This window comes from Semicossyphus pulcher, unplaced genomic scaffold (genome assembly GCF_022749685.1).
Source record: "Semicossyphus pulcher isolate SPU_LCO1_2020_fin unplaced genomic scaffold, fSemPul1.0.p SCAF_17, whole genome shotgun sequence".
NCBI classification, from domain to species: domain Eukaryota; kingdom Metazoa; phylum Chordata; class Actinopteri; order Labriformes; family Labridae; genus Semicossyphus; species Semicossyphus pulcher.
The window spans coordinates 16,703,073-16,715,723 of NW_027211681.1; the positions used below are offsets into that span (position 1 = coordinate 16,703,073).

Below are 12,651 nucleotides of genomic sequence, written 5' to 3' on the forward strand. Positions count from 1 at the left end.
AAGCTTATTTTATTCATAAACAGCATCTGATATTAAGGCCCTGTGTCAAAATCTAGCATTATGACCTTTATTATTTAAGCTAATACTGGTCTTATATGAGGCATGCTCCTGAATCAATTCCTGTATGGGGTCATACGCCATTCATCACAGTAATAAGTGGGAGGAATGACAACATAGCTTGTTTTGCAGGCCACCCACAGAGGTTACACTGTCCATGACTGTATCAGATATAAATGCCAAAAAAAGAGCCCAACCAATTCCATAGAAATATGTACAATTTTCTCCCTTATTGCCTCACAGACACACATTTTATACACATTTAAGACAGTGTCACACTTTGTGATGCAAACATCTGAATCCAGGTCAAGAACTGAACCATGAAACACCTGGCCTCACCTGCCTTTTATAACAAGCATCAGTTTTACTGGCCTGTAATCTTACAACGATGTATAAAAAGTTATAAAAAAAGATGTAAGAGGTAAATAGCAAAAGAATCACGTATAACTATTAAATCTCACACACACACACGCACGCACACACACACTAACATTGAGCGTATGGCCCAGCTGTGAAAGAAGGTTTTGTTGGGTTTCCTGCACTTTGTGGCATTTTCAAAAACAGGATGCGGGAGGAAGGGGAGCTGCACTTTACAGATAATGTGACTCAGCTCAGCTGAAACTGGGTTCAGGTGGTTGTTTACAAACTTTCCCCTCCAGTGAACCACACCGAGTCGACAGGCTGCACACTCGCAGACTGTTGCAGACGCAGGGACACAAATGAGTGATGCACCTTTACTGTACCTTCACTCAGCCCCCTGTGGTTTCCTTTGGGGCTTTGAACACGAGTAGAGAGTACTATAGGTGGGTGGGGGGTTAAATGACATTACAATCAATACTTCATAACCTTTTAAGATAAAAGTGGGGCTATTAAGGTCAGACTGTAATATTAGTCAACTCGGGCTGGGGCAGGAGATGAAAAGCACGGTCTGAGTGTCTTACATAAACAACTTTAAGAAACACACAAAGACACACGTGTCTAATGGTAGTGATCAACAGGATAAATGAGAACTGGATTTCCTTGTTGTATCTGCTAAATATGGTTTATAGCTAAATATGATTATCAGGGCCTGCACAGCTTGATTAGAGTCAAGTTCAAGCCCTTTTTTAGGAAGCTAAACCAAACTTTTTTTAGACTTTCAAAGCATTTATCATCACATCTTAATCGGACGCGATCAGAAAAACGTTCCTTTTTCATTTGTTACATTATGTAGTTGAAACATCAGACTCAAGGAGTATATATTCGAATTCAACACATTCCTAAACTTGGAAACTTGACATATAAATCTGAGCAATTTCCAAACTTTTTTAACTGTAATGATGTGTAACATATTTCGCTTTTGAAAAGGTTGAAAGTAATCCCCCTCAGCCCTCCCTGTTACCAGCAGCAACACGCCTCAGACAATCTGTTCCACTTGTTGGTTCCTGAATCACATCCTCATTCTTTACAGGCAGTTTTTCAGTTCTTCCTTTAAAATTAGGGAAGAACTTTTGTGTTTTTCTCTTTTGGTAATCTTATGGACTGCAGGGACAAAAAGAAACACAGGCATGTTAGTTTTTATTTTTGTCCTTCAAATAATAAAGGCTTAAAGCAATGCATTCAAGCTGAGACACATACAGTATATGAAGGACATATAGAAGCTACGGTTTAACTACGGCTGTTACAATATCTAAAGAGCAGAGTAACAATCTGCAATAGCAGCAAGATAGAAAAGTCCTTCAGGGGCGCTGGTTTAGCTCAGCGGTTAAATCACATGTCCCATATATAGAGGCTACAGTCCTCAATAAGGCGACCCTACTCGGCTCCCTGCTGCATATCATCCCCACTCTCTCCTCCCCAGCTTCCGACACTATCCACCGTCCTCCCTCTCTCTTAATAAAGGTATAAAAGGCCCCCAAAAAAGTCCTTATTGAAGAGACATTCAATAAATATCAGTGTGCAGACTTCCAGACTTGTCAGTTTTTAATGTCCATGTATTCCTTTGAAAAACAGAAGCAAGAATTTCGAAGAAAACTAAATCAGGATCGCAGCTACAAAGCTGTAGTAGGAACATACATATATCTATTTCAAGGTTTTGCAGGGTTTTTATGCTCATACATGAAATACCAGGTGATTTCGGGGCAGCTGTGGCTCTGTAGCAGTCGGTCGTCTCTCTCAATCAGACGGCTGGCAGTTTAATCCCTGACCACTCAAGTCGCATGTCAAAGTGTCCCTGGGCGAGTCAGAGAACCCCAAATTGCTCCTGAAGGCTCAGCCTGAATGTCCGTAGATCCTGATTGGACATTGGCACTTAGGCCTTTGTCATCAGTGTGTGAATGTGAGTGTGACATGTAGTGTAACAGCGCTTAGAGTGGACAGAAGACTAGAAAAGCGCTATATAAGTGCAGTCCACTTCCATCATTTATCAGTTGAGCAGCATATTTGTTTCACGGTACATCATGTATGAAAAATGATGGTTATCAAACCATGTAAATACTGAATACTAAGATATTATTCTTAGCTACAACACCAAAACATTGAATCATACCCTATTAGGACAAAATATTATGTGAAATCATAACAGGGCATTTGTTCAATCCAAAAGCCGTTCAGTATTAATTCCTGTCAGTGGTAACAATAAATAATGTTGTAATACTGTACTCTATGATAGTTAGATTCTCTTAGACAGTTGTTTGTTTTTGTGTTGCTTAAAATGAAGAAGCTTAAAGGACTGTCATTGAATACATGTGTCGTATTTAGTTAGGTAACAGTTCCTTATTTTTAAAGACTGGTTTGCTGTATGCACGTGTCGGATGGTCTGCCTTGTCCACACGAAGACAAAAGCGCTGGCGTATTCTTATTTACGAGTCTATCTTAGGTACGCTTCATGCAGGAGCTTACAGTCTTCTGTCCGAGGACCTGTTCATACCGCCCGTCCCAAAGGTCAGAACTGAAATGGGGAATGATGCGTTTAGATTGCTGCCCCCTTTACATCAGGGGTCACTAAACCTTTTTTCATCTGAGAGCTACCTGCATTACATCTCTGCAATTGCTGATGGCGCCCCATGTTGATTCTTTCGTCGACTGAAACGTTGGTACCACAGATGAGGCACACGCACTTGTACTAGCTTTCCCACTCCCCGTGAGAATAGTATGTTTTAAGCTTTTTCTTGGCGTGGCCACCTTCGATGTTCGACATAAATCTGGCTAAACGTGCTAATAGCAACAAACTCCTCACTTTAGCTCAACTAGCGTACAGCATAACTGACCCGACCTGTTGATGGACATTGCTGCAGCGTTGCTGTGATTGGTGAGGTTCAGATGTTAACAAACTTGACAGGAGCCTAACCGTTTTTTATTGACAGCTGATAGGCCTATCCTATTATTTTGTATTAGAGGGTCTTTGATTGAATTGAAGTGGAAAGAGGATTTCAAGGTGTATTTACTGTTGTCTGATTTTTGTACAGAGTCTGTGAACCTCTTGGCGAGCTACTAAAATCCAGGCCGAGAGCTACCGGTAGCTACCTGTGGAGACCCCGGCGAATTACAAAAAGACCTGGAACTAAAGGAACTGGTTTTATTGGATGCTTTTTAAGGTGATTTGTAATAACTTTGAGGCAGGAACATCTGGCTGTAGATGTTCTGCTTGATATATTTATGATTGTAGTTGTTTTATACAAAGTTCGACTGGTTTCACTTGTTATTTCATGTCTTTTATTGTATTAGTCACGTGTTATATTTGTTTTTTTTCCCTAGTTAAACAAAAAATAAAAATAACATTTTAGAGTAATTTCCCTACTCGTTTTCCAACGTACTACCCTCTTTCGAGGGAAACTTAAACTGTCCCCCTTTTTAAATGGACTTCTTTTAAGTTTCAGCCACAGTTCTATGGAAATGACCGACATGGGAAAACCTTTACATTTGATCAAATAACCCCTGATCAAAAGGGATTCTTTGTAAGACATTTCATTTTCTTTTCAGCACGCTGGGTATGACTGTGAGCTGCATGTTTTCTCGCTTCAACAAACTCAGCTCACACACACACACACACACACACACACTGTACACTATCACAGTTACTGTAGCGCCCTCCTTTGGACAAATAGAGAACCTTCAGATTTTCATTATAAAAATGTGACAGTTACGTTCATGTCCGTCCATCAGAGGCCAACACCCTCCTCACCAGTACTTTGCTTGGCTCACAGTGCAGAAGTCCGTGACCATGACACACACGAGATTGTTGGTCATGTCTTCCCAAAACCACATACAGCTCCAGCTCTTCTGTGAAGGCTTTCCACAATATATTGGATCCTGCCGGGCTGCAAGAATTTACTCAGAGCTTTTTCCAGCTGCTCTGTTACTTCATTTGATTTCAGTGTCAGTCATAGTTTGGGCTTTACACACTCCCTTGCCGATGACTTCAAAGGCGGCCCCCTTGTAGGTCGCAACGCACTGTCCGTCTGTGCGTAAGTCCGTCAGAACCTGCTCCCACACCTTCTTTTTGGGGTTCAGCTCTTTGTCCGGATCACCTGCAATCAAGAAATCAGTTTGATATGTTAGAAGACTCTCCTTTGTTCTCAACCACAGATGCAGGGTTTATGGTTCCAGGACTGACGTTATATAGATCCTTGCATAACAAGACTGCGAACAGGAAAACCTCTGATCTCCTAGAAAAGGCTTTCCACAAGATTATGGAAACTGTCTGCAGGGATTTGCTCCCGCTCAGCCACATGAGATCAGTGAGGTTTGGAAATAAAGCCTGGCTCAGGATCAGCATTTAAAATCCTCCATAAGGTGTTTATTTCAATTGAGAAAAAGCCGTTTTATTGGACCTCGCTTTGTGAACCTGTTGCTGTATAATATCACCTTTTTGTGGCAAGTCACTTACTAACATTACTATGATATATGCCAGTGTCTAAGTGGATGGAAGAAATTATTATGTTGTTATTTATGTCAATGAATAATGTGTATTTAAGGGTTCAGGCATCAGGTGAGAGTACCTGGAAAGCCCTGGAAAATGACCCTGTCCCCCGGCACGGCTCCACTCGGAGGGTCGAGGATTTCGACTCTGCCCGGTGAGCTGGCACACATGATCATAGCCTGGGACAGCACTCCTCTCATCTTGGCTGGCTTCAGGTTACACAGCAGCACCACCATGCGATTCTGCATCTGGATCATGTGGACAGAAGATCAAATACAATTTCACAGCTCACCACGCAAACATTTTTAAACCGTGAGGCAAGTAAGACATTTTACACTCAGACAGTTTGTGTCATTCAAGCCCTGTGGAAACCTGTTTTTTAACCATGCTTTGTGCTGAGGGGCAATGTCATGCTGAAACAGGAAAAGGCCTTCAACAGACTGCAAAGTACCAACACTATCGTATAACATTTGTGCAATAAGAAACATTAATGTTCAAGCATACAATGACGAATCCCATGGCATAATATAAAAACTAAGGGGCCCAAATCATGTTGAACAGCCTACGATCAAAGACACACATTAGCAGCAGCAGCAGCAGATTGTCATTCCAATCAAAGTCCGAAAGCACTGAATAAGATGGTGTAACACACCAACTCTGCAACAACACCAAAAGTTTTAAGATGGTTAAGTCTTGTATTTGTCTCTGTGCATGAAACTTTTGCCTTCTTCAAAATATTTTCCTTCAGTTTTACAACCTTCCATTCAGACAGGGTTTTGGCTGCACGATCTCAGCAGCCACCTGAACAAAAAAATTATGTTTCCATATATTTTTGAGTTGGCATTCTATTAGTGCAACACCATCATATAAAGTGTGCCTCCAACTTTAAGGCAGCACTGTAGTGAAGGCCATTTCCTGTTTCACATAACCTGCACAGAGCTCAGATCCATCGACCCTCCTCTGGAGGGATTGGAACGCTTCCTATATGCCAGACCTGATCGCTTTAAATACTGTCCCTTTCCCAAAGAGTGGAGGCTGTTATGCAGCATAATATTCAGGCGTCCATGTACGTTTGGTTATGTCAGGCGTAAAAGTGACCTATTCTGATTCAGATAACATATTTAATAAAAGTCTATGTGAAAGCAAAACAAACACTGATATCCTGCCTTGATCCAGACAACTCTTGTAGTCTAACAATAAACACATGACACACACAGTAACTGATTCAGGAAGTGAAATCACCTCTGAAGTACAGACTTTGCAGAAACTATTTTGCTTGTTGTTACTTGCCTTGGATGTTTGAACTTCGCTGTGCAGAATGACGCATGTGCAAAGTTTTCACACTCAACAGCCAGAGAAGAAAAGTTTCAAGTTCAAATGTGCACAAACCCTGAGAATGGACTTTTCAGTGGACTTTTCTGATCTTGAAAAACCAGGCCTGAGGAATTTTAATTTGAGGCATAATTTGTCTGAACACACGTTGGAGGGGATCTTTATAAATCAGCCGTCTTGCAACCTGGAGGTCTATGTTGCATTCAGCTGACATCAAAGTGTGATACTAGGCCAAGGGAAGGAATAGGGGGGTTTGTTTCCAACTATAAAATCTTTTTTTATTAAAGGGCCAGTTCGCCAATTTTCAACCTCAGTCCTATCATGCTATTATGGGGAGCTAATGCCATTATGGTGGGAAAAAAATCTGCCTCCGATGTCATGTCTCGTCTCAAAGTCGTCAGGTTTGAAATGTAGACTGCAGACTGAAGATTTTTTAGACGATCCACCGGTATATTCTCGTCGTATTTCAGATTCTGTACCGCTCTGAGCCATTGCCTGCATGGAAAGCGGTAGTATTTCACTCCAGCGTCTCTCACTGGGCCGTTCCTTTCGGAGGGAGGGGCGCAATGCACGCTGGGTGTTGTAGGAATGAATGGGTGAAACCACAAGCTGTTTGTACAACTTTCTTCACAGCTATGGCGCCAATTTCAAATATCATTGCTTCTATGGATTACAGAGAACACCAGCTTTGACTGACAGCGGCTTTTTCCAGGGGGAGCTGCTCCTTTAAGTATAAGAGCTGAAACGATTTATCGATGAACTGTTAGTCAGTGAAATAAAAAACAATCTGCGTCACTCTGCAGTTACATTACATGGCCGAGTCAGTGAAAACCTATACTTCTAAGCTTTGTGGACAGCCTGTTCTAAAACCATGGGCGGCAATAAGGAGTTTGACCCCTTTGTGATTATAACTGCTGCCAATCTTCTTGGAAGGCTTTCACAGGATTTTAAAGTGTGGATTTTTTTTGTGCCCATTAAGCCAAAGGAGGATTTCTGAGGTCAAGCGCCGATTGGTTAAGAAGGCCTGGCTTGCAGTCGCTAATTCAGTCCAAAGGTGTGGGGTCGAGGTCCGGACTCCGTGCAGAACAATCAAGTTACTTTTTTTTTATTTTACGCACAGCATGTTTCATCACTAGTTTACCCGGCTCTGTGAGTTACTGTGGTCTTCAAAATGAGTGGCTTATAACAGCCGTCCTGGGGCAGAGTAACTGACTTGTGGCAAAGGTGGCATTCGGTTTTTTGAAGTGGGGCTGTATGAGGCACTTATCAATAAGTACTTTGAGCAGCGAAGGTTGAAGGGACAGCGCCGGCATTTGTTCCACTTTGCGCACTTCCTGTTGGCAACCCGTTGGAACGGGCGCTCTAGCCATCCCTTGCCCATCGCAGCTTAAAGTCCCTAATAGTGAGTGTACTACATACATTAGATAACAGTCGGCCCGTCCTCTGCAGGGAGAAGCTGGCTGGAGTTCCTACACAGAAGCACAGTTTCTTCATTTCCATAATGTATTTTCTTTTATTTGTTTTCTCTGCTACAAACCACTGACCTGAACAACTGTTGTGGTACCGTGCTCTGCATGCATAGGTAGGTATACAGGGCTGTTGTGCGGAGTACAGACATAGTGCAGAGGGAACGGGCTGTCTGACGTCAAAATGAAAAATACAGAGTGCACATGAACTGAAATGTTTGTGTGCACTCTGAAAAAAAATGTAGGACTTTTTAAAGTACATGGTTCAATGACCCTGTCTGCAGAAGTGCTTAGCTTAGCCGCTGTGTAGGAACTCTGGCTTGCTTCTCCTTACAGGGGCTGTGATAAGAACCTCACACAACCCCAATTAAAAAAAACCCTGAAGTATCACATTAAGGTTTGTTTTTGAAAATGTCATGGCATTTTTTTTGCAGCAATGGGTGTGGCTGACACATTTGGATTTAATAATTAGTTATTTTTGAACATTGTAATTTAAAGAAAGGAGAAATAGACTAGTAGATGTATAAAGTCGAAACAATCTCGAGTTGAAGTCCTTTACAACATTCAAGAAATTCTTAAAACCCACCTCACATACTATTGCACAAGAACATCACTGTACCTGGTCTAGAGGTATGTGTTTTGCTAGCCCGCTGACCACCGTCCTCGGAGAAGCCTCTGCAGCATCGACCTGCAGCATGTGCAGACTGTCCGTGTCTGGGAGCTGCAGAGCCGAGATTACACGTCCAACGCGCAGGTCCAGACGAGACACGTCCACATTGGTTTCTTCTTGGCTCAAAGCTGCCTGCTTCTTCTCTGCCTTCTCCCCTCCTGTCAGAAAAGACAAGACAAGTACTGTTAAGGTTATAATGTAAAATCGGGAAATTTGTTTTAATAAAAAAAATATTGGCAAAAATACTGGACAGCTGAAATCTGTAGGATACAATGCCCCTATACACAGAAACAATTCTATGAAGAAACGGTTTCACTTTGTTGTGAAAGAACTGAGCTGAGCTGTACTGAACCCTGACTGAACTTGGGTTCACATATTTGGGTTGAATTGGAACCCAGACTGTGAGCCAGATCTTACAGCATCCAAAGCAGTGCCTGACCTCATTGATGGGAGAAAAATCCCTGCAGCCAAGTTTCTAAAATCCTGCAGTCAGCTAAAAAGGAGAGTGGATGCTGCATATTAATGCGTATGCCTTTGGAATGAGACCAAGCGCATATAATGGAGTGAAATTAAAGCATGTCTTTTCTCCAACTACAGGCCACAGTGTGGGGTTAGCTACAGATAAGTCCATGTTTGTTCTAGCTCACATTTTCCCAAACAGATATGGCTCAGTATTTCAGCTTGAAATTAAAATGCGCAAAGGTTAGTTCTGAAAACAACTTATGGATTCTGATCCAAAAGTATTGTGCCACTCCTTGGTTTTATACAATGAGAAACGTCAGCCTTGAGGCACAGAACATTTAGTTTTGTAGGGAAGAAAATGCTATCAAACGCCAGCCAGTACAGAAGCATCAATGTGGCAAAATCCACCTTAGAAAGGTGTTTCCCATCAGGCATTGCCCCCTGTGGCCGGGTTTAGCTGCTGCACAGACTGGGTCTAGGTTGAGACTTTTGCACAAGAGCTATGATTTTTTACAAATAAGAAAGCAACAAAGCTGGATTACAAAGCAGGCAAAGTCCCAAGTTCACTGCATGTTATTGGGTTTAGGTAATTTTATTAACTTAAGACGTGTTAACTTATTAGCACAACTAAAGCCCACACACATGCCCTGCGTTATTAGCTACTGTGGTGTCCCTGTATTGTGAAGTGGCCCTGTTTTTAAACGTAGTTTTACGCACAGCTACACTGAATGAAAAAGTAGCAGATCAATTTTATTTCATATCAGTATTGTATTGTGGCTTTATGATACTCACAACTGTATAGTTTAATTACCCTGTACACGTAAAAGCCAAATTAAGGACCAGAGTGGAAAATTACAAAATCTCTTAAGGACAACAAACAGCAAAACGTGAAGCCCAAAACAAATCAGTTTAAAAAATGTTATGTATTAGAGGATAGGGTTTGAGGAATGGAGATGAAAAGGCTTGCTTTAAAGTATGCTTTGAATAACACGAAACAGCTGCACTATACAGGTATAATGTGTACTAGGGAAAGGGGGTGTACATGTTAACTAATCACACTTAAAATTCAGATTCGGCAAAATATCAGATCAAAAACAAATTTGCCTACTTAATAAAGCTTTTGAGTTTTTTAATCTGGCATTTAACTGCATATTATATTTATTATTATTTACTTTAAACATAAAGTTGAGTTAAAAGACATCCTTTTTAAATGACCACAAAGTGCCACTAGAAATCTTTGGGGCAAGTTAGTTAAGATCAAAAGACTTCTAGTTCTAACCCTGATGATCTGAATGTGAGCAGCTTGAGGGAGAGAGGTGTCAGTATGAATTCCCACAGTTTTGGGAGGAAGTCTTGGGCAGTTACATACAGGTGTGATGTTGCCAAAAGTATGTGGACCCCTACATTACATCTATGTGATAACTTAACCTCCTAAACTGACCTTTAGTCTTGTTGTAGGTGGACACTCGGCCGCGGAAGCCCATCTCTCTCAGCTCTCTGCGGACGGTTCTGGGGCTCACGTTGGCCCCGGAGGCAGACTGAAACTCTGAGGCGATAGCTTCAACCGAGGGCAGACAGTTTTCCAGGGCTACTTTCTCCAACACTTGGCGGTCCTCCTCCTTCAGCTTGTGCGGTCTGCCGCTCCGAGGCAGAGCCGTCGTTATGCCTCCACGTTTCCACTTCAGTATCACTGCGCTGACGGTGGACCGCGGCAGGTTTAACAGAGCAGAAATCTCACGGACTGACTTTTTACACAGGTGACAACCCACGATAGTTCCCCGCTGAAAGTCACTGAGCTCCTCACGACGACCCATGATACAGCAGAGGTTTGGAGTTTGCATTTTACATTGATTTCATTCTCACATCTTCCTGCTCTCGTTCTCTTTCTTCTTCTATGGTTTTGACAGTTTGACCGCTACTGGGCACATTACTGCCCTCCATCGGATAAAAAACGCATTACATGTGCCAGTTTATTAGGGACACCGAGCTAAAGCGCGGCTCTGAGTATTTACATTACAGAATGAGTCAGGATTACACAAAAATGCACAAAGGCTTGATTCCATTGTAGTCCTTAAGGGGCGCCATAGCTGACATGGCAAGATAGACACAATAATTAACATGAGATTCAATTTTAAAATTGTATCTATTGCTGGCAATGGGAGTACTAAACTTGTGATCACATTACTTCTATTCTTCTTTTATGGTATCATTTTAAGTACTATCATCTGATTCAGTGCAATGTAAAATCATCACTAACTACTTAGTACTGATTGATGTACCTTGAGAAAAAGCATTGCTGTTATATCTGCTGGATATAGTGTACAATATATTGATTCATATATAGTACCTTCATCGTGGCTTTGAAAGTTATACACTGCATCAAATGCATTGATCTACCTCACCTTGTTTTAACTGTATATATCAACCAGTGTCCTGACTTATCCGTGTAATGCCCCGCTCTCGAGCACCGAATACACTAACTCTGTATTATTCTACAATTAAATTCTAATCAGTCTTTTCAACATGATCCTCCTCAGCCTCACATTATTTAAGACTTTATGTTCTCATGATACATTTCATGAGTTTAAAATTAGTTCTTAAAAGGATCAAAGGAGGACTAATTTTTTGGTACGCTTTCCCCTTGATAATTCAGCCACCCCAACTTTGAAATAGTAGGAGCACACTGGAAAGGTTTAAGTAAAAGGATGGCACCATCCTGTGGTAGCTCATAGGACAGCTGAAGAGAGACAGGAAATGTGGGGAGTGGAGAGTGTTGGATGACATGCACCAAATGATCTGCAGACCGGGAGTTGAACCTGCGACCAGTGCGTTCGAGGACTGTAGCCTCTGTGTAAGGGGTGCTTGCTCTACCAATAGAGTTAAAACAGCGCCCTCATTGTCGAGACTTTTGTTTCTGAACCGAGTTTCGATCCCACAGTGTTCTGTTTGAGAGAAATTCCATGACCAACATATAAAAACTTCCACTGAAGGCATCACTTATATAAAGTTAACAGTGCCTTTTCTCAAATGGAAACATATATATATTTTTAATAATGAAGAAAATCATGTGTCATAACTTCCTTCATGCTGTCTTGAGTGTTAGTGAGTTTACTGAACTAGAAAATCAGCTTTGGCTCACCATGATGAGCACATTTCTGCAATCCACCACCTACGTTCCTCTCACTGTTAAGTGCATAAGTAAGGACCTAATCATTAATACATTACTGTACCAATAACATAACTGTCTCATGTTTATCTACTTCATGGAACAGCTTGTATTTAGTGCAGTCTCTCTACTAATCAGGAAAAACCTCACGTCTTTCTCCTTTTAAGCTCATGGGAACCTTTAAATGAACCATTCCTCCACGTACATCATGGTACAAAAAAAAGGGACAGAGACGCTGCTCATCATTCATACAATTCTTTTATATTACAAAATAGCATTGCCGTTATATCTGCTGGATATAGTGTACAATATATTGATTCCCTGCCCTCACCCCACACGTACACAAAAGTACAGACAAAAGATCACAACATTATAAAATAAGACTGAGTCATGTGCCATGTTCAATACTGTAGCCCTCTTTCTCAAAAGCTGTACATACAAAGAGACTTTCTCAGGTCGTTCAGTAAAGCCGCTCCCCATTCGCTGGAGGGTTAAAGTGCAGTATAGAAAAGTTTACACAAACAGAAGAAAACACACAAATAAAGTAGATGAAAGCCTTGATTAACGACATATGAGAAAACTATGTTGGGCCATGCCT

The 12,651-nt window shown here is 41.5% G+C and overlaps 1 protein-coding gene across 1 annotated transcript; it reads right to left on the reverse strand.

Moving 5' to 3' along the window:
• Positions 1 to 4,086: 4,086 nt before the first annotated feature.
• LOC138594665 (aminoacyl tRNA synthase complex-interacting multifunctional protein 1-like) lies at positions 4,087 to 10,734 on the reverse strand. The gene is made up of 4 exons (XM_069665838.1): positions 10,329 to 10,734; positions 8,375 to 8,583; positions 5,037 to 5,205; positions 4,087 to 4,565 (listed from the first exon to the last, which is right to left on the reverse strand). Exons 1-4 carry the CDS (start codon positions 10,726 to 10,728, stop codon positions 4,399 to 4,401), a joined length of 945 nt encoding a protein of 314 aa, XP_069521939.1. The 5' UTR covers positions 10,729 to 10,734; the 3' UTR covers positions 4,087 to 4,398.
• Positions 10,735 to 12,651: the final 1,917 nt, after the last annotated feature.

Coding starts and splice junctions, on each gene's coding strand:
- LOC138594665 (XM_069665838.1), bottom strand. CDS start 10,728: ATGCAAACTCCAAACCTCTGCTGTATCATGGGTCGTCGTGAGGAGCTC. Junction 8,584..10,328: donor CACCTACAACAAGACTAAAG/GTCAGTTTAGGA, acceptor CTTTTCTGACAG/GAGGGGAGAAGGCAGAGAAG. Junction 4,566..5,036: donor CATTTTCCAGGGCTTTCCAG/GTACTCTCACCT, acceptor TCTTGATTGCAG/GTGATCCGGACAAAGAGCTG.